The sequence below is a fragment of the Tursiops truncatus genome, unplaced genomic scaffold (genome assembly GCF_011762595.2).
Source record: "Tursiops truncatus isolate mTurTru1 unplaced genomic scaffold, mTurTru1.mat.Y mat_scaffold_129_arrow_ctg1, whole genome shotgun sequence".
In the NCBI taxonomy this organism is placed as follows: Eukaryota; Metazoa; Chordata; class Mammalia; order Artiodactyla; family Delphinidae; genus Tursiops; species Tursiops truncatus.
This window is the reverse complement of record NW_022983179.1, coordinates 69,686-93,489: the sequence shown is the minus strand read 5'-3', so window position 1 is coordinate 93,489 and position 23,804 is coordinate 69,686. Positions and strand designations below refer to the sequence as shown.

Sequence of the window (23,804 nt, the reverse complement as noted above, 5' to 3'; positions counted from 1 at the left end):
CCTTGGTGCCCATATGTTTGTGCTCTACGTCTGTGTCTCTATTTCTGCCCTGCAAGCCGGTTCATCTGTACCATTTATCTAGGTTCCACATATGTGCATTAATACACGATATTTGTTTCTCTCTTTCTGACTTCCTTCACTCTGTATGACAGTCTCTAGATCCATCCACATCTCTACAAATGACCCAATTTCGTTCCTTTGTACGGCTGAGTAATAAATAATAGTAATAAAGCTCTTCTTTATATGGACTGGTTTCTTGTCTAGCTGTATCAACTAGCCATCTTCTCACATGGCACAAGAGGATGAGGCAGCCGTCTGGGGCCTCTTTTATAAGGGAGGTAATCTCATTCATGAGGGCTCCCCCCTCACGGGCTAATCACTTCCCAGGGCCTGAGGGAGGACTGAGGGGAGCCTGGACCCCAGGACAGAGTGGGACCTGGGAGGCCAAACGGCGGGATGAGCACGTGCAGCACTTCCTGACATCCGGGTCTCTGAGACGCTGGGGAGGGGAGTACGGGGCGGGGTCTCAGAGAGGCTAGGGAGGGGGTATAAGGGTCGGGGTGTCTGGTGGGCACGGGAGAGAATCCCAGGTCCTCCGTGGAGTCAAGGTGAGGGCCCTGAGGGAGGACTGAGGGGAGCCTGGACCCCAGAACAGAGCTGGCCCTGGGAGGCCATAGGGCGGAATGAGCACGTCCAGCACTTCCTGACATCCGGGTCTCAGAGACGCTGAGGAGGGGGAGCACGGGGCGGGGTCTCAGAGAGGCTGGGGAGGCAGTATAAGGGTCGGGGTGTCTCGTGGGCACGGGAGAGAATCCCAGGTTCTCCGTGGAGTCAAGGTGAGGGCCCTGAGGGAGGACTGAGGGGAGCCTGGACCCCAGAACACAGTTGGCCCTGGGAGGCCATAGGGCGGAATGAGCACGTGCAGCACTTCCTGACATCCGGGTCTCAGAGACGCTGGGGAGGGCAGTATGGGGCGGGGTCTCAGAGAAGCTGGGGAGGCAGTATAAGGGTCGGGGTGTCTTGTGCGCACGGGAGAGAATCCCAGGTCCTGCTTTGAGTTAAGGTGAGCGCAGTGAGGGTGGACTGAGGGGAGCCTGGATCCCAGAACAGAGTTGGCCCTTGGAGACCATAGGGCGGGATGAACAAGTGCAGCACTTCCTGACATCCGAGTCTGAGACCCCCTGGAGAGGGGAGCACGGGGCGGGGTATCAGAGAGGCTGCAGAGGGGGTATAAGGGGCGGGGTGTCTGGTGGGCACTGCGGAGAATCCCAGGTTCTGTGTGGAGTCAAGGTGAGGGCCCTGAGGGAGCACTGAGGGCAGCCTGCAGCCCAGAACTCAGTTGGCCCTGGAAGGCCGTCACGTGCAGCACTTCCTGACATCCGGGTGTCAGAGAAGCTGGGGACCTGGGATAAGGGGCGGGGTCTCATGAGGGCAGAGGGTAAAATGTCAGGTCCCTGGCGGACTAAGGTTAGGGCCCTTAGGCAGGACTGAGGGGACCCTGAGGGAGGACAAAAGGGACCCACCAGGTCACCGCCCTTGCAGGTGGCCGTGGGAGGCCCCGGGGTGGGATGAGCACGGTAGGCCTGTCCTGACGTCCTGACGTCAGGGTCTCGGAGAGACTGGAGACCTGGTATAAGGAGCAGGGACTCACACTGGCAGACGGGACAATCCCAGGTCCTGCCCAGAGTCCCAGCCTGCACGCGAGGAAGGAAGGACTGAGGACGTTAGACCCCGACACAGGGAGGGATCCTTTGCCCTTCCACGGGGGCCTTGGAGGCGCCAGAGCACGGTCAGCAGATGAGATGTTTCCTGACCTCTGGGTCGGGGTCCTCAGGAGGTCAGGTGTTTGGTGTGAGGGGTGAGCCTTCAGGTCCACAGAAGGTGGACTCCCAGGACCCCGAGGGAGGACTGAGCAGACCCCCAGCCCTGGAACAGGGGCCTCAACAGAAACCTGCCCCTGTGGTCAGCGCTGGGAGGCCAGGCAGGATGTGAGGAGGAGGTGAGGACCCAGCATCTCCCCATCCTAGGACCCTCGGGAGGCCCTGGGCAGGTGCGGCCACCTGTGGGGCCCCCTCACTGCTTTCTGTTCAGATTCGGGGTCCTGTTCTGAGTTTCCCCTCCGGCCTGCAAAGGGGAGGGTCCAGGCCCTTAAGGGGAACAGTGAGCACGACGAGCGACCCCGAGGGGACCACCCACCCCAGAACTCAGCACTGGGGGGACCTCACAGAGTCCGGCCCAATCCTCCTACCAGCACCGAGGCCCAGAGCTGTGCCACAGTGTACACAAGCGGTGCGCCCTCCATTCCTCTTACAGGGGCTCCAGGAACCGGGAGGCGAAGGCCCAGGTCTGAGGACCGTGTCCTCAGGGCACAGAGCAGAGGAGGGCCCAGGCAGCGCCAGGAGCCAAGGGGAGGTGCGTGCCCTGAGTGTGTACCCAGGGGCTCCCCCTCCCAGAACAGAGGGGACCCCACAACACCCAAGTCACCCCACCGCCCTGTCAGCCCCAGAACCTGGGGCCGTGCTGGCTGCACCCTGAGGAGCCCCCTCACTTCCTTCTTCAGGTTGGCAGGGGACAGGCCACCCGGGAGGAGCGCCCCTGTGAGGCCCGAGGGCAGCCCTTGAGACGAGACCTGTAAGTGGCCCTTTGTCAGGGCTGCCCAGGGTGCCTTTCTCCGCCGAGGCCGCTCACATCCCCTCTCTTCCCCAGGTACGAGGTCCCCTGCCCACACTCCCGTGGGCGGCCCGACCCCAGTGATCAGGCCTCCGGTCGAGATGAGTGAGCTCCGCCAGCCTGAGGCCGACCTTGAGGCCCCAGTCCCGGCCCAGGGTCCTGTGGAGGCGCCGCTGCTGGGGGCTGCGGGGGAGGAGGCCGCATCCCCCTCGTCCTCCGCCTCCCCTGGCGCCCCCTCCTTCTCCGCCTATGCCGATCCCTTGTCCCGCGAGGCACTTGTTGCGCTGATGGCTGACCTGGTGGGGTTCCTGCTCGTCAAGTTTCGTACCGGGGAGCCGACCTCCGAGGCGGAGATGCTGAGTACGGTCGTCCGGGAGCATCGGGACCACTTCCCCGTGGTCTACAGCCATGCTTGCGAGTGCCTGCTGCTGGCGTTTGGCTTGGCCGTGAAGGAGGTGGACCCCCGCGAGCGCACCTACGTCCTGGTCCCCACCCTGGGCCTCACCTGGGATGCAGTGCTGAGCGACTGGCAGCGCACGCCCGAGGCCAGCCTCCCTCTGCTGGTCCTGACCATGGTCACCCTGTTTGGTGACCGCGTCCCTGAGGAGGAGGTGTGGGGAAAGCTAGGCACCCTGGGGTTTTGTGGCGGGAGGGAGCTGCTCACCGAAGTGTGGGTGCAGACGGGCTACCTGAAGTACCGGCAGGTGCCCCACAGCGACCCTGCCCGCTACGAGTTCCTGTGGGGTGCCCGGGCCTACGCGGAGGCCAGCGAGTGTCAGGTCCTGCAGCATCTGCTCAGGATCAATAGCATGGCTCCCAGGTTCTTCCCATCCGTGTCTGCAGGGAGTGTGAGCGATGAGGAAGAGGGAGCCTGAGCCAGTGCAGCAGCCAGTCCCACGTCCAGCAGCTTCTCCCGTGGGGCAGGAAGGGGGGCTGCTCCTTCACTCTGAGTTTGAAGAGGGAGCGGTCAGCCTTCTAAGCAGTGAGAGCCGGGCGAGTTGGGGGAAGCCGGTGTGCAGCATTTTGGGTTCCTGTTGTGTATGTTGACATGGACTTCCATGTCTGTTTTCTTTAGGAATTTTTCAAATGTTGGTTCTTTGAATAGAAGACTAAACAAGCTTCAGTGTCTAACTTTGTGTATGACGTTAATCCCACAGGTATTTGCACTAATTCAGTTCAAGAACAAGAGTTTTGCTGTTTTGTAAGAGAGGTTGGGAAATCTCCCAGTTCGTTTTGTGACCGTATACAAGATAACAGGGAATTGGAATCAGAACTGCTCTGGAAAGGTGGAAGTACTTAGCAGTGCTATAGATGGGAGAAGAAATAGAAAAATAAGAGTCATTGTTGTTCCAATTCTTGCTTCCCTGTCTTGTCTGTCATTCTGTAAATAAAACGAACTATCCCTGTTGAGTTGGATTTGCGCGGGTATTTTAAGAAAGTAGGAGAAGGTTCATCTGCGTCAATAAGCCCCCTGCCCACTGGCTTGTTTATTCCGCAGACCTCCACGGAGCCTCTGCTCTCCGGAAGGGCCTGTGTTAGTAGCGGGAACGCTAGGAAAAGCAGGACACACCCACACCTAGAGTGATGGTCTAGGAGCCACTGTCACATGAGGAAGGTGGTGAGACGTCCCCTAAGTCCCACAGAATAAGACAACATGGGACGAGGCGGTGGGGCTCCAGGAGCGAGCCCTGGAGTGTTAAGTGCCCCGAGCCAGGGCACTTCGGGCCTTTGGGAAGTGGGGGTTCCTTCTGTGGGAGGTGATGGTGATGAAGCTGGGTGGTGGCAGCAGCCAGACATGCAGAGGGTGTGTCTTGGGTTGCAGGGGAAAGTCTGAAATGGGACATTGCTGTGAGATGTCCTTCCGGGTCGTGGATAAAGCCGAGAGAAGTCTCGCCCTGGGGCAGGAAGGAAGGGGTGCTGGCTCTTGTTGCATTGCAGTGGGCCACAGTGAAGAGGTAGGTGTTTCATAGCCGCCATCTGCAAGGATTTCCAGAGAAATGAGGGTCTTGCTCTTTGAAGCCCTGCTCGGTATTCCCGGGGCTGGCCCTCCTCTCCCTGCCCTGGGAGAGCCAATTACCAACTGTATGGAAACGACCATTTTAGTCACCTGGAGTTTCCTTTGGCCACTTGTGAGCAAGGTCTAGATTTCAGTGGGATGAAATGAATGAAAATAGGGGGTTTGAAAGAAGAGAGGCTGCCGAAGTGGAAAGGAGTCGCCGTGTGACTGGAATCCTGGGAGCTTCGCGTGAGCTGCACCCAGCTGGGGAAATCACCACCCTTCCCTCCATGCCGACAGACACACACACACACACACACACACACACACACACACACACACACACACACACACATACACATCCAAATTGAATAATAAATCCTCCAGGAGTAAAACACACAGAACAGCAATTTTGACTGGTTTTCTATTCCGTTTCCTATGGAGCTGCAAATTCTCTGAGATGTCATGAAAAGAAAGCAATTTCCAGAGGGGAGAAGGACAGAGTCTGGGATCAGAATAATACTAGAAATAAGTCCTAGCCACTAAGAAGCAACGTCCGCCAGTGTCCCCGCGTTCAGGCAGGTGCAGAAATATGTCGGCATCAGAGACCCACAGGTTTGGGCTGTGACCTGGCATCGAAAGGAAGGGGCAACTCCTGGGCCTAATGGGATTGGGAGGTCACTGCAGTGGGAGGTGCAGACGGCGCCGGGGGCTAAAGAGGCAGCCCTCCCTGCTGAGCGCCGTACGACAACGTGAACATTACGTGGGATCCTGGATTTGAAGCACCTGCCATATAGCAGGTGGGCACTTGGAAAAGGTGGAGAATTTCAGGGCCAATGGAACCTGCTCAGACACTCCTGCCGGAAAAGAAGGGGATTTTGTCATCACAAATGGTAAGCACTCCCGGGGGAAAGCAGGGATTCCTAGTGCCCGTTCGTGCAGTGAACTGACTGATGGGGGGCAGTGCTAGCCCAGGGACGGCCGTGGCAGGCGGCGCAGCAGCGGCCGGGACACGCCAAGAGCGCCCCAGGGACATTCAGGGAGACACTTTTCAGGGGGGCAGCAGCGCCCTCCCCAGTAGACTCTGGACGAGCACACATCACCCCGGCACACAGCCAGTCCTGACCAGGGCGGCGCAGGGCACACGGGAGCTGCTGCCCATCAGCGGGAAGCTCTGACGTTCTCTACGTGCGCTGAGCCTGCCCCCTGAGGGGCTGGTGTGAGTTGTCTCAGCCGTGGCCCTGTTTCCCGAGAAGCCCCCATTCCCCAGCCCCAGCTAACGTCTGCTCTGAGCTCCAGCCTCCTTGGCAAAGGGCTGACCTCCTGCCTGGCTCTCGCCTACCCTCCTCTGTGGCAAATATCGCCGGCTGCTGCTTTAGGGGCCTTTGTGAGCAAGTGCGGGGCCCGGGCCTGTGCCTGTCCGTGGTCCCTGAGCTGGGGCTGGGCACAGGGATAGGGCTGGGTTGGTGGCGGGATGCAGGGTGTGAAGCCAAGTGACATTCACAAGACAGCAGCAGGGTGTAAAGCCACGTGTGAGCAAGCATCCAGGAGGAGGGGCATCCGCAGGGCCCTGAAGGGCACAGACACTCACGCCCCGTGGGGATGCAGAGAGCCCTCCAGCCCGGCGGTCCCCCGTGCTTTGAATGCAAGCTTGCCGCCTGCCTGACAGCCAGTGTGCCCGGGGAAGTGAGCCTGCAGGAGAACGTGGGGCCACCACGCCGCTGGGACAGAAGGGAGCAGAGTGGGCAGTGGAAGGAGAGAGCAGGGCCCAAGCCTGGGCATAGGAGCCGCCTTCAGAGGGCCGTGCCTCGGACCCCCACGTCCGGGACCCTTCTCCATCCTCACGCCCTCAGTCCTAGACCCTCACCCTCCTCCCTGGCCCTCGTGTCCATTTCACGAGAGATGGTGACCTGATGGGGCTGGGGAGGCCACGTGGGCAGAATCCAGTGTCAGGCTCTCATGGGCACTAATGCCCAGCTTCCCTGTGTTTTCTCCATTATGTGGCCTGAGGCGTCAGGTAGTAGGACCCCGTGGAGGACAGCTGAATCCCCCTTGACTGTTGGGGAGACAGGTCAGGCCAGTGCGGGGATGGGTCTTTGCACGCATATGATGCTTAGCTCGAATAAGAGTCCTTCTAGTGACAAGCTGATCAAATCATGGAGACTCCCTACGCCTCGATTTCTCCATCTGTAAAATGGGCCTCCTAACAGTACCAGGCAAAAGCATTGGTGTGGGTTTCCCCATGATGTGACCTGCTTGTAAAAAGCCTGGGCCAAATGAAGTGGTCGGTGGCTGTAGCTCTTGTTACTGAGTGTGTAAGAAGGATGCGCCCTCCCCCATGTTGTGAGGATTCCCGACCAGTGCACGTCTTGGGATCCCCGCGTACGTGGGTTAGCGCAGTTTTTCTTTCCTCGTGAACATTTGTTGTCAGAATGCTTGGGCTCGCCTTCCTCGTCTTCTCGCTTGTCCCCGTTCAAGATGAGGCGGTTGATCTGAGGTGTCGCCTCCATTGGAACACGGGTGTTTGCAGCTTTAGGTCCCAAGTGCCTCTTTGGCCGCGTGCCATAAGTCCTGGGGCCTTTGGTATGTGTTTTCTTCATTTCAAAGTATTTTCTAGTTTCCCTTGTGATGTCTTGTACGTTCCCTGGGCTATTGTTATGGACTGAACTGCGTCCCCCCAAAATTTGCATGTTGAAGCCCCAATCCCCTAGAACCTCAGAATGTCACTGTGGCTGGAGTTAGTGGTTCTTAGGTTGAAATGAGGCCATTAGGATGAGGTCTAATCCAAGATGGCTGGTGCCCTTGAGGGAAGAGCGGATCAGCACACGCAAGGAGAGAAGGCAGGGGCTGGGGGTGCGTGCACAGAGGGTGACCACGTGAGGGGCGGTAAGAGCACGGCCACCTGCAACCAAGGAGACCGGCCGCAGTACAAGCCACCCCTGCTGGACCCTCCCTCTCGGCCTCCTGGTCGGAACCACCGTGAGAATCTGTGTCTGCTGTTTCAGCCCCTCATCCTGTGCTGTGGGATTTGGCATCGTCCCAGACTAATGCGGTTATTTGGGGACGCACGGCTCAATTTCCCTCTCTTTGCAGATTTCCCACATTTCCTTCTGTTATTGAGGTCTAATTTCACTCTATTTTGGCCAGAGGACATACTTTGTATGATTTCAGCCCTTTTGTTTGTATCCCTTAAGTTTACTGAGGGATGCTGTGTGGCCTGACGCGTGGAGTACCCTGGAGAACGTTCTAGGTACGCTTGACGAGCACGTGTCTATTCTCTTCTTGGGGCAAATAGTCTACACATGTCATGAGACCTAGTCTTTGTACAGTGCTGTTCAAATCTGTGATTCCCGTACTGCGGTGCTGTCTGGTCGCTGTACCCATAATGAAAGCAGGCTGTGTTAGTCTGCTTAGAGCTGCCATAGCCAAGTCCCACAGAGGAGGTGGCTAAAACTACAGAAATGTACTGGGTGCCAGTCCTGGTGGCTAGAAGTCCAACGTCAACTGGCTGGAAAGTGCAGTCTCAGGTGAGGGAAGGCGTCTCTTCCTGGCTCGCAGACAGCTGGTTTTCTCTTGGTCCCTCACTTGGCTGCTTCTCTGAACAGGTTGGGGGGGGGGGGTAGGGAGGGAGGGAGGGAGAGCGAGAGAGAAAGAGGGAGGGAGGGAGGGAAAGGGGGAGAGACAAAGGGAGGGAAGGAGGGAGGGTAGGAGAGAGGTGGAGGGAGGGAGAGAGTGAAAGGGAGAGAGAGGGAGGGAGGGAGAGAGAGAAAGAGGGAGGGAGGGAGAGAGAGAGAGAGAGAGAGCAAGAGAGAAAGAGGGAGGGAGGGAGGGAAAGGGGGAGAGACAAAGGGAGGGAAGGAGGGAGGGAGGAGGGAGAGAGGTGGAGGGAGGGAGAGAGTGAAAGGGAGAGAGAGGGAGGGAGGGAGAGAAAGAGAAAGAGGGAGGGAGGGAGAGAAAGGGGCAGAGACAAAGGGAGGAAAGGAGGGAGGGAGGGAGAGAGAGGGATGGACAGGGCCATAGAAGGGGAGGAGGGAGAAAGAGAGAGAGAAAGAGGGAGGGAGGGAGAGAGGGGGAGGGAGGGAGAGAGTGAAAGGGAGAGACGGAGGGAGGGAGAGAGAGAAAGGGAGGGGGGCGAGGGAGGGAAAGAGAGAGGGGGAGAAAGGTAGGGGGAGAGAGAGAGAGGGAGGGAGGGTGGGAGGGTGGAAGAGAGGGCGAGGGAGGGAGAGAGGGAGGGAGATCTTCGGTGTCTCTTCCTCTTTGCCAAAGGACACCGCTCTTGTCGGACTGGGGCCCCACCCTTGTGACCTCATTTAACCTTACTGACTTCCCCAAGGGCGCTATCTCCAAATACACGCGCCTTGGGATTAGCACTGCAACAGGTGGACTTAATGGTTGGGGTGGGAGCTGGGGGATCCATTTGAATCCATCACGGGAGGACCGAAGTCTCCCACTTCTACTGTAGACCGGTTTCTTCCGTCCCCTCTGTCCATTTTTGCACCGTTCACTTGGGGCGCTGCTGTTGGGCTGCCCAAGAGACCCCCCTGACGTGCACTAGCTGTTGCATTGTGACAGACGGGAGCGGCAGATGGGACCACCCCTCACCCGGGCAGACCCGGGGCTCCTCTGGCTGCTGGTGCTTGGATCATTCCTGGTACCTTGGGTCTACTTCCCCTCCTCCCCCAACCCACCTGTTTTTTTTCTTTTCTGTGTTTCTGGCCACCCCACAAGGCTTGGGTGATCTTAGATCCCCGACCAGGGATTGAACCCGGGCCACCGCAGTGAAAGCATAGAGTCCTAACCCCTGGAACTCCAGGCAATTCCCGCTCCCCGCCCCCTCCTTAGCAGTGTTTGGGAGGGGATGTCGCCCTATCGCTGTGACAGCCACAGAGTCCTGGCCAGGTCCCCCGGCCCATCCCCCACACGTGGAGGCAGCAACTGTGAGCTGGGGGTGCGCCCTGGCCTTCAGTGCTCTCTACACACCACTGGGCGCTGACCACAAGGACTCGCGGTATAAGCGTGACACCCCAGCGCCCAGAGGGTGGTGGAGCATGGCGCCCTTGAAGTGTTTAGCTCGAAAGGCAAGGAAAAGAGAACCAGGAAAATGTCTCCAGACACAGGACCCACAGTGAAAAGCAAACCTCAATCCTGCTGTCCAGACACCAGAGAGCACCCCCAAACTGAACACCCGCAGGCCCCTGCCAGGGACCGTCACCTCCACACCTGTGCGTCTCAGGACAGTAAGGGCTCTTTTCAGGCCTCTGACCAGGAGAGGCCTGAGCTCTTCTCATCTGTCAAATCGAGACTCTGCTGGAAACGGTGTCCTCGCAACCATGAACCCGTGGATGCCAGGCCCTTCCTTGTGCTTGTCCAGCCCTTCAAGGGTCTTTCTAGTGAGTGGAGGCACATCGTCTGAGGGGCTTCACTGGCTACCTGCTAGGTGCCCGCACTGGGCCGGGGGTGGGCTGTCACCTGTCATCGTTTCCTGCTGAGGGGACTCAACTGCTCAGCCACGCCCAGGACGGAGGCGCCAAACACGTGTTGGGTGGAACATCGCTCTCATGTCCCCGTGCTCTTTACTGCCCTGCAAGGTTCTGGCCGCGTTACCACCTCCGTGTGTCTGCAGGGTCTGCCTGGTCAGGGTCCTCTGTGGGCCTGCCTGGAGGGGTCGGGTATTCCAGGAAACAGCGGGAGCCCATGCAGCGATGGCAGAAGTGGCTCAGCGGCCAACGGATCAAGGTCAGGGAGGCGGCAGGCCTGGCGGCCACCTCAGGCATCCAGGGTGCGCAAGAGGCAGCAGCGCGGCCCCCGGGAGCTGCGCGGGGGGGGAAGGCTGAGGACTTGGGGGGGTGCGGCGGCCAGGCCCGGCACGGGCCAGGGAGGACTCATCTGGGCGGGAGGCCAGGCGCAGCAGAGCCAGGGGACCTCGGCTGGCTGGGCCACCCCTGCCAGGACAGGGACTAGAGGGACCAGAACCTGCACGTTGGGATGCGGCGCGGGGGGCTCGGCTGCTGTCCGAGGAGGGGCCGGAGCGACAGAGTCAGTCCCGGCCAGGGCGGAGGCATGGTCGAGTTGCGGGTAGCTCGGGGTCCCCTGGATATGCTCAGGAGACGGTGGGAGGCCGTCCTGCGGCTCCGCGGCACTGAGCGCCGGGAGGTGCCCCGGGGCTGCCGGCTCGCCGTCCACCTGCCCGGATGCTGGTTTAGTGTGTACTCTGGGCTTCATCCTCACCAGGAGGTGCGGGCAGTCTCTCTGAAACAGGGGACTGTGGTAGAAGTGTAACTGAGGTCGCAGTTGAGAGAGAAAAGGAAACCCCGAGTCACAAAAGAGTTGCTCGCAAGCAGCAGCCGCCTGGCTGGGCCCCTGGGCGCCCTCCCCCAGCCGACCCAGGGCCTCTTTGGAGAAAGCGGGACCCGGTCCCAGCAGGACGCTGTGCCCCAGCTTTGACATCCCCGAGACTCGCTCACTCACCATCACCTTTCGCCCTTGGAAAATGACTGAAAATGGCCCCTTAGGACGAGTACAAGGCCCACGAAAGGGGACTTGGCGTTTGCAGGTACGAGACTGCAACAAGGTTCGGTAGCTTTCTAAGGAAGTGTCCGAATCGCCCCCTGGCCAGCACCTCCAGGGGCCAGACCGGGGACGCTGACTGCTTCCCAGGAAAGGACCTGCGCCCCCACTCAAGTGATGCTCTGGAGCTATGGGAGTCAAGGGGGCACACAGACCTCCCCCCTCCCCCCGGCGGGCCACTGTCCCCGAGCAGGAGGACGGGAAGGGCCAGCGTTGCAGCAGTGTCCTCTTGTCCCCCGCTGTGACTGCGGGTCAGGCACGAGCAGCACTGCCCACGTGTCAGGAGTACAGGATGACGCCTTGCCCGCGTGTGCTGTGAAATGATCACCACAGGGGGTCCAGTTCACACGCATCACCTCACACAGACACACCAAAGGGAAAAGGAGGAGGGAGAGAAGTGACGTCCTTGTGCTGAGAACGTTTCGGGTCCCCCCATAACAACGTCCCAACACAGCGCGCGGCACTTCCAGCTCCGGCCGTCACGCCGGTGCCCAAGTACCACCTTTAAAGGAAGCTCTCCCGACACGCCTGCCGCCGTCCCAGGCGGCCCCGGGGATGGCACCCGCCCCCCACCCCCGGGCCCAGCGGCTCAGCCCCTGGAGAGGGCTCCTCCCCCGCCGTCCCCCGCCCTCCTTACCTCGCTCAGGACGTGGGCGGGCCGCTCCTTCGTGGACAGGTTGGTCACGCAGAGGGACGTGTGCATGTCCTGGTACACTTTGCTGAATCCATAGCGGTTAAGCTGGCGGATGAAGCTCTCCACACGTTCTGTCTTGAACACCTTGTCTAGGCCGCCCCTGTCCAAAACCTCCTTTTGAAACAGCGGCCTGTTGACGCCTATGCAAGTCCCGTCTTCATTCCACCCAATGGATGCAAAGCGACTGCTGTGGACGTTCGTCCACAGCTTCCTGGGAAAGGGGTGGAAGAGCAGGCTGCCTTCCCACACGGCCTCGCAGGCGGTGCGAGGCCTTTTCAACAAAGGCTCTTCCGTCAAATCCTGGAAAGCGGCTTCTCCAGGCAGCAGCCTGAGGTCGGGGTGCCCCGCGGGCACGGGCTGGTCCAGGGCGAGGGACTGGGGGGTGCAGGTCCCTGAGCCGAGGGCCGGAGCCGCTGTGTCGGGAGGAAGAGGCGCCTCGCCGAAGCCGGGCGCCCTGCCCGCGGCGGGGCCCTTCTCGTCCGCAGCCATGCGGAGCACGGCGTGCCCCTCCGCCACGTAAACGGGACAGTGCAGCGCGGCCGGCAGCACCCTGGGCTCACACTCCCGCTCAGCCCCTCACAGAAGTGCTCCGGTTGCTCGGGGGTGACAGCACAGCCCAGCCAGGAAGTGACATCCTAAAGGGCAGGCCCGTCAGCATGTCAGCCTCCTGCTTCACGCCCGTCATCGCAGGGGGCACGAAGACACTCGTGCACGGGTGCAGAGCCACAGGCCGAGCGCTCGTGCAAACCGGCCACGGCCTTCTGGTCCCGGAGCCCCCGGGCCAGGCAGACGTGCACGGACCCACGTGTGACCCACGAGGTCAGAAGTCCTCCTGTGTGTCCCCTGGCCTTCCGGGCCGTGCACAGCACCCATGATTTCAAGCACGAGCATCGCCCGAGACGCGGCCCACGGTCAAGGGCGCTAAAACTTTACAATTCACCTATGAACTGGAAGAAAAACCCTCACGATGTCTGGGTCTGCAAAGTGCCTACCTTACCCTCTCCCCGGAGAGGTGTCCCATGGGTGCTGAGCAGGAATCGGACTCTGGACCCCCGCCCTCACCCGCAGCAGCCCTTTCCCTCCATTGCCCACAGCAGAGGCCAGACTCAGATGAAACGTTCAGGGAAATTTATTAAAGAGAAACATTGACTGAAACCACTGAACAGAGGGCATAACAACACACAGAGGAACTTCTAACGGCCACCGGAGCTCACGGGTCCCGGCCCCACCCAGGGTCCTCAAAAAGGTGCCTCCGCTACACCCCACCCGGCGGCCCTCCATCTCCCCACAGTCTCCCTTCCTGAAGGCCCCGCGGGTGGCCTCTCGCCAGGAGGATGGGCGCCGGCCATGCCCGCTCCCCCCAGGGCAGACCCTCCATTTCTGGCCCACATGCCCGGGGCCTGGCCCTGCCCTATGGCGGGCACAGGACAGTCCCACAGCAGGGCGCACGCCACCGAGCCGGGGACGTGGAGTCCCGAGGAACAACGGGGTGGCCCAGCAGAACACAAGCCCTGGGGGGCCTCCCGCAGACCTCCTGCAGCCCCGGTCAAGGTCTTCCTTCGAAGGTCGCAGGTGGGCTCCCAGGTCCTGGGGTGGGCGCTGGCTGTGACCTCGTCCATCCCGTCCTTCCCGCCGGCTCCTGGGACTGGGCTCGGGGTCTCCACGCCGCGCAGGGCTTGGGGGAACCGCTCAGAGGAGAACACATGCACATTTCCACAACAACAGGCAGCGCTGGGCCTGAATCTATGCCCAGAAAGCACACGTTGAGCTCACGACACTGGCCCACAGAGACCAGAGCCTTGGCTGGCACGTGGCGCACCTCAGGGCTCTGCGGGGGGACGATGGCTAGGGTGTGTGTGTTGGGGGGAGGGGAGCGGGGGCTGGGGGGTTCCTTGACACCTGGGTCCCTCTGGGGCCTACAGGGACACATTTGGGCTTGCCAGTACAGGGAGCAACCTGCCCCAGGGGATGATGAATAGGGGTCCCCTCTCAGGAGGGAGGCCCAGGCACCTGGAGTGGCCCCTAATATGGGGCCAGTAGGCTGCCAGGCCTGGCCTCCCCCTGCCTCCAAGCGTGGGGGCCCTGGGGCCTGCTGAGCCTACTGGCCCGAGGTGGACCCCGGGGGGCTCATCTCTGCAGCCCCGTCCTCATTTCCCGGCTCTTCTGGGATGGGCTTGAGCCCCTCCTCGGGGGTCTCCTCGGCCTCCTGGCCTCCTGCCTGGGCGAGGCCCTCTGGCTCCCAGCCAGGACCTCCTGGGGCCACCGGGGAAGCACTGCCCATCCGGCCAGGCATGGGGACCCCGGGGGCATCTGAGGGTCCTGCCTGACCTAGGCCCGCAGGGGCGGCAGCACTTCCATCTTCCTGAGCGGCCGTGGACGCCTTGCTGGTCTCCCCAGGGCCAGGGGCTGCCCTGGCGGCACCATGGTCTTCAGGGGCTGCCCTGGCGGCACCATGGTCTTCAGGGGCCGCCTCGCCAGCCTTGGCAGTGCCGGCAACTGCCGCACTGGCCTCCTCACGTGCCGGGTGGTCCTCGGCGCTCCCTTCCTTGGAACGGGCGGCCTGGGCGGTGCTATCTTCACCGGCCGGGGAGGCCTTGGTGCCATGTGCAGTGGTGCCTGCGGTGATGGCCTCATGGGCCGGGGCGGCCTGGGCGGCTGCTGCCAGGACTGCAACGTCCACACGGGCCTCTTCCTGCCCTGGGAAGTGCTCCCTGCTAGCCGGGTCGGCGTCCCAGGCCTCGGTCTTCTGGATGAGCCGCAGCATCCCCGCAAAGCCGGGAGGCCTCCTCATCAGCCGCCGCCTCCTCAGCGTGTCCCGGAGCGTGTCGTTCAGCCGGGCCCGCGTCAGCACCTGCCGGGCGCGCGCCTGGTCCGCCATGGCCGGGTGGATGGCCCCCTTCTCCAGGGCCGACTGCAGCAGGCCTTCCAGGCGCATCACGTACGCAGAGAGAGTCTCCTGGGGCTGCTGGGCACAGGTCACGAACTTCAGCCGAGCACTCCCCCGGGGGTCCTTGTTCCCAAACACCTGCACCAGCGCGGCCAGGCAGTCCTGGGCAGCCAGCTCGGGATCTTCCGCCAGGAGGCCGCGCAGGAGGTCCAGCGCGGGGCCGCGCAAGCTCTCCACCAGCCTCCTCCTCCTCTCCCTCTCAGACACGTGGCGCCACAGGTGCAGCGTGTGGCTGGCCTGCTCCAGCCAGCTCTCAGAGGACCCTTCCCCGTGGCCCGGCTCTTCCATCCCAGAGAAGGTTCCCAGCTCCTGGTAGCCCATGCTGTCCAGCACGGGCTGCGAGGCCTGCCTCCACTGCTGGGTCCCGGGCCCTGCCTCACCCATGGCGCCTGCCGCTGTCACAACTGCTTCCTCAGGCGCAGCCGTTGCCCCGCCCGTGGGTCCTGCCATACTCAGAAGTCCTGCCACGCCTGCAACATTTCTGTAACCTGCAGCTCCTTCCTCATCTGACTCAGCTCCTGCTTCACCTTCAGCTCCTGCTTGACCCTCAGCTCCTGCTTGACCCTCAGCTCCTTCCGCACCTGCAGCTCCTTCCTCACCTGCAGCTCCCTCCTCACCTGCAGCTCCCTCCTCACCTTCAGCTCCCTCCTCACCTTCATCTCCCTCCTCACCTGCAGCTCCTTCCTCATCTGACTCAGCTCCTGCTTCACCTTCACCTCCTGCTTCACCTGCAGCTCCTTCCTCATCTGACTCAGCTCCTGCCTCACCTGCAACTCCTGCCTCACCTGCAGCTCCTTCCTCGCCTGCAGCTCCCGCCTCATCTGAGGCTCCCTCCTCACCTGCGGCTCCTGCCTCACCTGAGGCTCCCTCCTCACCTGCAGCTCCCTCCTCACCTTCAGCTCCCTCCTCGCCTGCAGCTCCCTTCTCACCTGCACCTCCCTCCTCACCTTCATCTCCCTCCTCACCTGCAGCTCCCTTCTCACCTGCACCTCCCTCCTCACCTTCAGCTCCCTCCTCACCTTCAGCTCCCTCCTCACCTGCAGCTCCCTTCTCACCTGCACCTCCCTCCTCACCTTCAGCTCCCTCCTCACCTGAAGCTCCCGCCTCACCTTCAGCTCCCTCCTCACCTGCAGCTCCCTCCTCACCTTCAGCTCCCTCCTCACCTAAGGCTTCCTCCTCACCTGTGTCTCCCTCCATACCTGCGACTCCCGCCTCCCCTGCAGCTTCCTCCTCCCCTGCAGTTCCTGAGTGACCTGCAGTTCCTGCCTCACCCGCCCTGCCAACCACTGCTTGTCCCTGGGGCTGCGCAGGGCAACTGGGTCTATCCTGTGAATCAGCATCAGGGGCCTGGGGCAGGCAGACCACAGTCCAGGGCCCTCCCTTGCCTGGTATTTGGCGGGGGAGCAAGCTTCGATTTAAACACTCAGCAAACTCGACCAGGGCAACACTCGACCCCAGCTCCTTTCTGTAGACCTTGCCCAGCACTCGGTACCTGCCCAGGGAACGCAGGGCAGCCTGCACAGCCTCCTGGAATTCCTGGTCTTTGCAGTCATCTGGGATTCCCAGGATGAGCAGAGATCGCTGAGCGTTCACGCCCATCGACCTGCACCAGTCCCGCAATACCGCCAGAGCCATCGCCATCTTCGAGGACCTGAGGGTGGGGGGAAGCGATCAAACAGGTGTGCACAGGCTGTTGAAGTGTGGGAATCGGCCTGTGGGTGCAAAGAGGAGAGAATCATGTTTGTGCCACACAGCCCACCCTAGTGCCCCTCACAGCAGCAGCCTGGAGCACCTCCCTGCCCTGTTTGGTTTGTTTGACTTTAGGAAACTTTTTTTATAAATTACATTTATTTACAAGATAGAAGGCTAGGGACTTCCCTGGTGGCGCAGTGGTTAAGAATCCACCTGCCAGTGCAGGGGACACAGGTTCGATCCCCGGTCCGGGAAGATCCCACAAGCCGCGGAGCAACTAACCCCACACGCCACAACCACTGACCCCAGCGCTCTAGAGCCCACGAGCCACAACTACTGAGTCCACGTGACACAACCTCTGAAGCCCACATGCCTGGAGCCCGTGCTCTGCAACAAGAGAAGCCACCGTAATGAGAGGCCTGCGCACCGCAACGAAGAGTAGCCCCCGCTCGCTGCACCTAGAGAAAGCCCGCGCGCAGCAACAAAGACCCAACGCAGCCAAAAGTAAAAATAAAATTTAAAAATAATAACAAAAGAGCACTTGTTGCGTACGACTCAAGAAACAATAATAAAGTAAAATAAAATAATTTTTTTAAAAAGACAGATAGAAGGCTCGTCACCTTTTCTACATTTCTGCCCTCAGTTTTAGGAAGCTGCCTTTTTCCCAAGGAATTTTTCAAGTCTTCCAATTTGTTAGCATAAACATTTCCATAATGTCCCATAATATTCCCCTATATCCTCTTTGTTAATGTACATCTGATCCGTAACGTTGGCCCTCTTTCATTCCTCATATTGGGGATCAGCGTTCTTTCTATGTTTCCGTGATTCATCGTTCTAGGACTTGCTCGGTTTCCTTGCTCTTTTGAAAGAAGCGCATGGCTTCGTTCACCGTGTCCATAATTTGCTTTCTATCACTGATTTCCTCTCTTAGCTCTCTTATTACTTCATTTTATGTTTCCTTTGCTCTTCTTCTTCTAGCATCTCTCAATGGACTGTTAGCTCACTGATTTTATGTCCTGACTCTTTTCTAACAGAAGCATTTAGAGGAATACAGTTTCCTCCTGTCGCTTTTTGCTGCCTCCCACTAATTTTGGTAAGTTGTGCTTTTTTAGTATTCACTTGGAAACATTTTCTAAGTCCCTCTGTGATTTTTCTCTTTGATCCATGGGTTTCCCAATATTTGAAGATATATTATCATTAGTACCATCAAATAAAATTCCCCCGTGATGAGAAAACTTATCATGGAAACTTGCAATACTGCTAAATTTATGGAGACTGTTTTACAACTCTGGTATGGCGTGTCCGGGTGAATGTGCAAAGCACCCTCGTAAAGAATCTGTGTACTCTGTGTGGAGGCCAGGGCCTTGCCCTGCCCACCCACCTCTGCAATTCCTGTGCCACCCGGACAGAGGCGACCTGAAGCTCTCGATGCCTCATGCAGTGGGCCAGAGCCCCTCCCTGGACCCCCACAAATCCATCTGCCATGGCCAACAGCCTCCACCAGATCACAGCAGCCCCAGCGCCTCCCCCTCTCAGCTTCACTTACGCCCCCCCCCCCCCCCCCCCCGTGGCCAGGCGGCTCCTCCCCGACCCCTCGCACTGCATCCCCTCCATACACCCTCCCCCACCCACCAGCTGGTGGCGCTCCGCTCTGGGCCCTGGAAGCCGGGCGCCCCGCCATGCGTAGAGGTCAGACTGCCTCTCTCACCTCCCCACACCGGGGAGTCCTCCCCGGAGCACACTCAGCGCCAGGGTCTCTCGCTTCTCGTACCCCAGATGCAGAGCCCACCCGTCTTGCCCCCGCCCACCCGGGAGCCGGAGCCCCCTAACTGCCACGAGCGTCCTCCCCCCCCACCCCACGCCCCGCCCCGGCGGGAGCTCCCCTAACGCCTACCGCACCCGCGCCCGGGAGTCCTCCCCATCGACCCCCGCCTCAGCCAGGAGTAGCTCCCCCTTCCTCCCGCCACACGCAGCAGCCGCTAGCCCTCCCCTCCCGTCTCGGCCCCGGGGGTGGGGCCCGCCCGTCCCGTCCCGTCCCGTCCCGTCCCGTCCTCCCCACCCCCGCAGCCAGTCGTCCTCTCCTCTGGCCCCCAAGGCCAGCCCCACCCGACCAGCAGGAAGCCCTCCACTCAGGCCCCCTCCCCACGCTTAGCCATTAGCCCCACCCTCTGCACCCCGACTCCAGAACGCCCCCCACCAGCCACCCCGGAAGCCAGCGGTCCTCCCCTCTGACCCGCTCACTGGGGGACCCTTCCCTCAGCCCCCCTTCAGCCCGCTACCCTCCGCCGCCGCTCCCCCACTCCCAACCGAGCAGCCCGTAGCCCTCCCCCGACCTCCACTCCTTCCCAGGGCCCCCGGTACCTGCGGAGTCCAGCCCCCGGCAGAGCCCCCGCCTGTCTCCTGACTCGCTCTGACTCTGTGGATGGCTCCGGAGTCCCGCTCACGAGGGGCTGAAGAGCTCGTCTCAGCAGAGCAGCCAGGAACTGTGCCGCCGACTGTCCCAGGCACTCTGTGCGAACGCCACGTGGGCTTCCGGGTGCTCCCGGAAGCCCCAGGAGGATGAGGGAGAAAGTTCTAGACGTCTCTTTACCGAGAAACTGGTTGGATCAGAAGAGCACGTGAGGAGGCGCTCTGCTACGGAAGCAGCAGTAGCCATGCGCACTGAGGGCCTGAGGTCCCAAGGCTTGGCGCCTCCGGAAGCGAAAGACACGCCCATTGGCCTTCCACCAATAGGAAGGCCTCCTGCGAGGCTGCGGAGTTGGGGGAGCGAACTTGGCGATGCAGAGCCCGTTGTGGCAAGTACGTCCATTTGTCTTTACAGGTGGTTTTCTACTGTGATTGATAATGTCATAAACCTATTCTTATTTCTTTGGTTTGTTTTAACTTTTGAATTTTATTTTATGTATTTTTTTATACAGCAGGTTCTTATGAGTTACCCATTTTATACCTATTAGCATACATATGTCAATCCCAATCTCCCAATTCATCACCCCCCCCGCCCGCCCCCACCATTTTCTCACCTTGGTGCCCATATGTTTGTGCTCTACGTCTGTGTCTCTATTTCTGCCCTGCAAGCCGGTTCATCTGTACCATTTATCTAGGTTCCACATATGTGCATTAATACACGATATTTGTTTCTCTCTTTCTGACTTCCTTCACTCTGTATGACAGTCTCTAGATCCATCCACATCTCTACAAATGACCCAATTTCGTTCCTTTGTACGGCTGAGTAATAAATAATAGTAATAAAGCTCTTCTTTATATGGACTGGTTTCTTGTCTAGCTGTATCAACTAGCCATCTTCTCACATGGCACAAGAGGATGAGGCAGCCGTCTGGGGCCTCTTTTATAAGGGAGGTAATCTCATTCATGAGGGCTCCCCCCTCACGGGCTAATCACTTCCCAGGGCCTGAGGGAGGACTGAGGGGAGCCTGGACCCCAGGACAGAGTGGGACCTGGGAGGCCAAACGGCGGGATGAGCACGTGCAGCACTTCCTGACATCCGGGTCTCAGAGACGCTGGGGAGGGGAGTACGGGGCGGGGTCTCAGAGAGGCTAGGGAGGGGGTATAAGGGTCGGGGTGTCTGGTGGGCACGGGAGAGAATCCCAGGTCCTCCGTGGAGTCAAGGTGAGGGCCCTGAGGGAGGACTGAGGGGAGCCTGGACCCCAGAACAGAGCTGGCCCTGGGAGGCCATAGGGCGGAATGAGCACGTCCAGCACTTCCTGACATCCGGGTCTCAGAGACGCTGAGGAGGGGGAGCACGGGGCGGGGTCTCAGAGAGGCTGGGGAGGCAGTATAAGGGTCGGGGTGTCTGGTGGGCACGGGAGAGAATCCCAGGTCCTGCTTTGAGTTAAGGTGAGCGCAGTGAGGGTGGACTGAGGGGAGCCTGAACCCCAGAACAGAGTTGGCCCTGGGAGGCCATAGGGCGGGATGAACAAGTGCAGCACTTCCTGACATCCGGGTCTCAGAGACGCTGAGGAGGGGGAGCACGGGGCGGGGTCTCAGAGAGGCTGGGGAGGCAGTATAAGGGTCGGGGTGTCTCGTGGGCACGGGAGAGAATCCCAGGTTCTCCGTGGAGTCAAGGTGAGGGCCCTGAGGGAGGACTGAGGGGAGCCTGGACCCCAGAACACAGTTGGCCCTGGGAGGCCATAGGGCGGAATGAGCACGTGCAGCACTTCCTGACATCCGGGTCTCAGAGACGCTGGGGAGGGCAGTATGGGGCGGGGTCTCAGAGAAGCTGGGGAGGCAGTATAAGGGTCGGGGTGTCTTGTGCGCACGGGAGAGAATCCCAGGTCCTGCTTTGAGTTAAGGTGAGCGCAGTGAGGGTGGACTGAGGGGAGCCTGGATCCCAGAACAGAGTTGGCCCTTGGAGACCATAGGGCGGGATGAACAAGTGCAGCACTTCCTGACATCCGAGTCTGAGACCCCCTGGAGAGGGGAGCACGGGGCGGGGTATCAGAGAGGCTGCAGAGGGGGTATAAGGGGCGGGGTGTCTGGTGGGCACTGCGGAGAATCCCAGGTTCTGTGTGGAGTCAAGGTGAGGGCCCTGAGGGAGCACTGAGGGCAGCCTGCAGCCCAGAACTCAGTTGGCCCTGGAAGGCCGTCACGTGCAGCACTTCCTGACATCCGGGTGTCAGAGAAGCTGGGGACCTGGGATAAGGGGCGGGGTCTCATGAGGGCAGAGGGTAAAATGTCAGGTCCCTGGCGGACTAAGGTTAGGGCCCTTAGGCAGGACTGAGGGGACCCTGAGGGAGGACAAAAGGGACCCACCAGGTCACCGCCCTTGCAGGTGGCCGTGGGAGGCCCCGGGGTGGGATGAGCACGGTAGGCCTGTCCTGACGTCCTGACGTCAGGGTCTCGGAGAGACTGGAGACCTGGTATAAGGAGCAGGGACTCACACTGGCAGACGGGACAATCCCAGGTCCTGCCCAGAGTCCAGCCTGCACGCGAGGAAGGAAGGACTGAGGACGTTAGACCCCGACACAGGGAGGGATCCTTTGCCCTTCCACGGGGGCCTTGGAGGCGCCAGAGCACGGTCAGCAGATGAGATGTTTCCTGACCTCTGGGTCGGGGTCCTCAGGAGGTCAGGTGTTTGGTGTGAGGGGTGAGCCTTCAGGTCCACAGAAGGTGGACTCCCAGGACCCCGAGGGAGGACTGAGCAGACCCCCAGCCCTGGAACAGGGGCCTCAACAGAAACCTGCCCCTGTGGTCAGCGCTGGGAGGCCAGGCAGGATGTGAGGAGGAGGTGAGGACCCAGCATCTCCCCATCCTAGGACCCTCGGGAGGCCCTGGGCAGGTGCGGCCACCTGTGGGGCCCCCTCACTGCTTTCTGTTCAGATTCGGGGTCCTGTTCTGAGTTTCCCCTCCGGCCTGCAAAGGGGAGGGTCCAGGCCCTTAAGGGGAACAGTGAGCACGACGAGCGACCCCGAGGGGACCACCCACCCCAGAACTCAGCACTGGGGGGACCTCACAGAGTCCGGCCCAATCCTCCTACCAGCACCGAGGCCCAGAGCTGTGCCACAGTGTACACAAGCGGTGCGCCCTCCATTCCTCTTACAGGGGCTCCAGGAACCGGGAGGCGAAGGCCCAGGTCTGAGGACCGTGTCCTCAGGGCACAGAGCAGAGGAGGCCCAGGCAGCGCCAGGAGCCAAGGGGAGGTGCGTGCCCTGAGTGTGTACCCAGGGGCTCCCCCTCCCAGAACAGAGGGGACCCCACAACACCCAAGTCACCCCACCGCCCTGTCAGCCCCAGAACCTGGGGCCGTGCTGGCTGCACCCTGAGGAGCCCCCTCACTTCCTTCTTCAGGTTGGCAGGGGACAGGCCACCCGGGAGGAGCGCCCCTGTGAGGCCCGAGGGCAGCCCTTGAGACGAGACCTGTAAGTGGCCTTTGTCAGGGCTGCCCAGGGTGCCTTTCTCCGCCGAGGCCGCTCACATCCCCTCTCTTCCCCAGGTACGAGGTCCCCTGCCCACACTCCCGTGGGCGGCCCGACCCCAGTGATCAGGCCTCCGGTCGAGATGAGTGAGCTCCGCCAGCCTGAGGCCGACCTTGAGGCCCCAGTCCCGGCCCAGGGTCCTGTGGAGGCGCCGCTGCTGGGGGCTGCGGGGGAGGAGGCCGCATCCCCCTCGTCCTCCGCCTCCCCTGGCGCCCCCTCCTTCTCCGCCTATGCCGAGCCCTTGTCCCGCGAGGCACTTGTTGCGCTGATGGCTGACCTGGTGGGGTTCCTGCTCGTCAAGTTTCGTACCGGGGAGCCGACCTCCGAGGCGGAGATGCTGAGTACGGTCGTCCGGGAGCATCGGGACCACTTCCCCGTGGTCTACAGCCATGCTTGCGAGTGCCTGCTGCTGGCGTTTGGCTTGGACGTGAAGGAGGTGGACCCCCGCGAGCGCACCTACGTCCTGGTCCCCACCCTGGGCCTCACCTGGGATGCAGTGCTGAGCGACTGGCAGCGCACGCCCGAGGCCAGCCTCCCTCTGCTGGTCCTGACCATGGTCACCCTGTTTGGTGACCGCGTCCCTGAGGAGGAGGTGTGGGGAAAGCTAGGCACCCTGGGGTTTTGTGGCGGGAGGGAGCTGCTCACCGAAGTGTGGGTGCAGACGGGCTACCTGAAGTACCGGCAGGTGCCCCACAGCGACCCTGCCCGCTACGAGTTCCTGTGGGGTCCCCGGGCCTACGCGGAGGCCAGCGAGTGTCAGGTCCTGCAGCATCTGCTCAGGATCAATAGCATGGCTCCCAGGTTCTTCCCATCCGTGTCTGCAGGGAGTGTGAGCGATGAGGAAGAGGGAGCCTGAGCCAGTGCAGCAGCCAGTCCCACGTCCAGCAGCTTCTCCCGTGGGGCAGGAAGGGGGGCTGCTCCTTCACTCTGAGTTTGAAGAGGGAGCGGTCAGCCTTCTAAGCAGTGAGAGCCGGGCGAGTTGGGGGAAGCCGGTGTGCAGCATTTTGGGTTCCTGTTGTGTATGTTGACATGGACTTCCATGTCTGTTTTCTTTAGGAATTTTTCAAATGTTGGTTCTTTGAATAGAAGACTAAACAAGCTTCAGTGTCTAACTTTGTGTATGACGTTAATCCCACAGGTATTTGCACTAATTCAGTTCAAGAACAAGAGTTTTGCTGTTTTGTAAGAGAGGTTGGGAAATCTCCCAGTTCGTTTTGTGACCGTATACAAGATAACAGGGAATTGGAATCAGAACTGCTCTGGAAAGGTGGAAGTACTTAGCAGTGCTATAGATGGGAGAAGAAA

At 60.7% G+C, this 23,804-nt stretch overlaps 3 protein-coding genes across 3 annotated transcripts; 2 read left to right on the top strand and 1 right to left on the bottom strand.

Moving 5' to 3' along the window:
• The first annotated feature begins 2,771 nt into the window (after positions 1–2,771).
• Positions 2,772–3,545, top strand: LOC117310692 (melanoma-associated antigen 8-like). The gene has a single exon (XM_033850388.1). The coding sequence runs from the start codon at positions 2,772–2,774 to the stop codon at positions 3,543–3,545; it is 774 nt and encodes a 257-aa protein (XP_033706279.1).
• A 9,495-nt stretch (positions 3,546–13,040) lies between these two features.
• On the bottom strand, positions 13,041–19,111 carry LOC117310694 (paraneoplastic antigen Ma6E-like). The gene is made up of 2 exons (XM_033850390.2): positions 18,928–19,111; positions 13,041–16,586 (listed from the first exon to the last, which is right to left on the bottom strand). Exon 2 carries the CDS (start codon positions 16,513–16,515, stop codon positions 14,026–14,028), a length of 2,490 nt encoding a protein of 829 aa, XP_033706281.2. The 5' UTR covers positions 16,516–16,586; positions 18,928–19,111; the 3' UTR covers positions 13,041–14,025.
• Positions 19,112–22,581: 3,470 nt separating this feature from the next.
• Positions 22,582–23,355, top strand: LOC117310689 (melanoma-associated antigen 8-like). The gene has a single exon (XM_033850386.1). The coding sequence runs from the start codon at positions 22,582–22,584 to the stop codon at positions 23,353–23,355; it is 774 nt and encodes a 257-aa protein (XP_033706277.1).
• Positions 23,356–23,804: the final 449 nt, after the last annotated feature.

Excerpts from the sequence above, each read along its gene's own strand:
- LOC117310692 (XM_033850388.1), top strand. The coding sequence starts at position 2,772 with ATGAGTGAGCTCCGCCAGCCTGAGGCCGACCTTGAGGCCCCAGTCCCG.
- LOC117310694 (XM_033850390.2), bottom strand. The coding sequence starts at position 16,515 with ATGGCGATGGCTCTGGCGGTATTGCGGGACTGGTGCAGGTCGATGGGC.
- LOC117310689 (XM_033850386.1), top strand. The coding sequence starts at position 22,582 with ATGAGTGAGCTCCGCCAGCCTGAGGCCGACCTTGAGGCCCCAGTCCCG.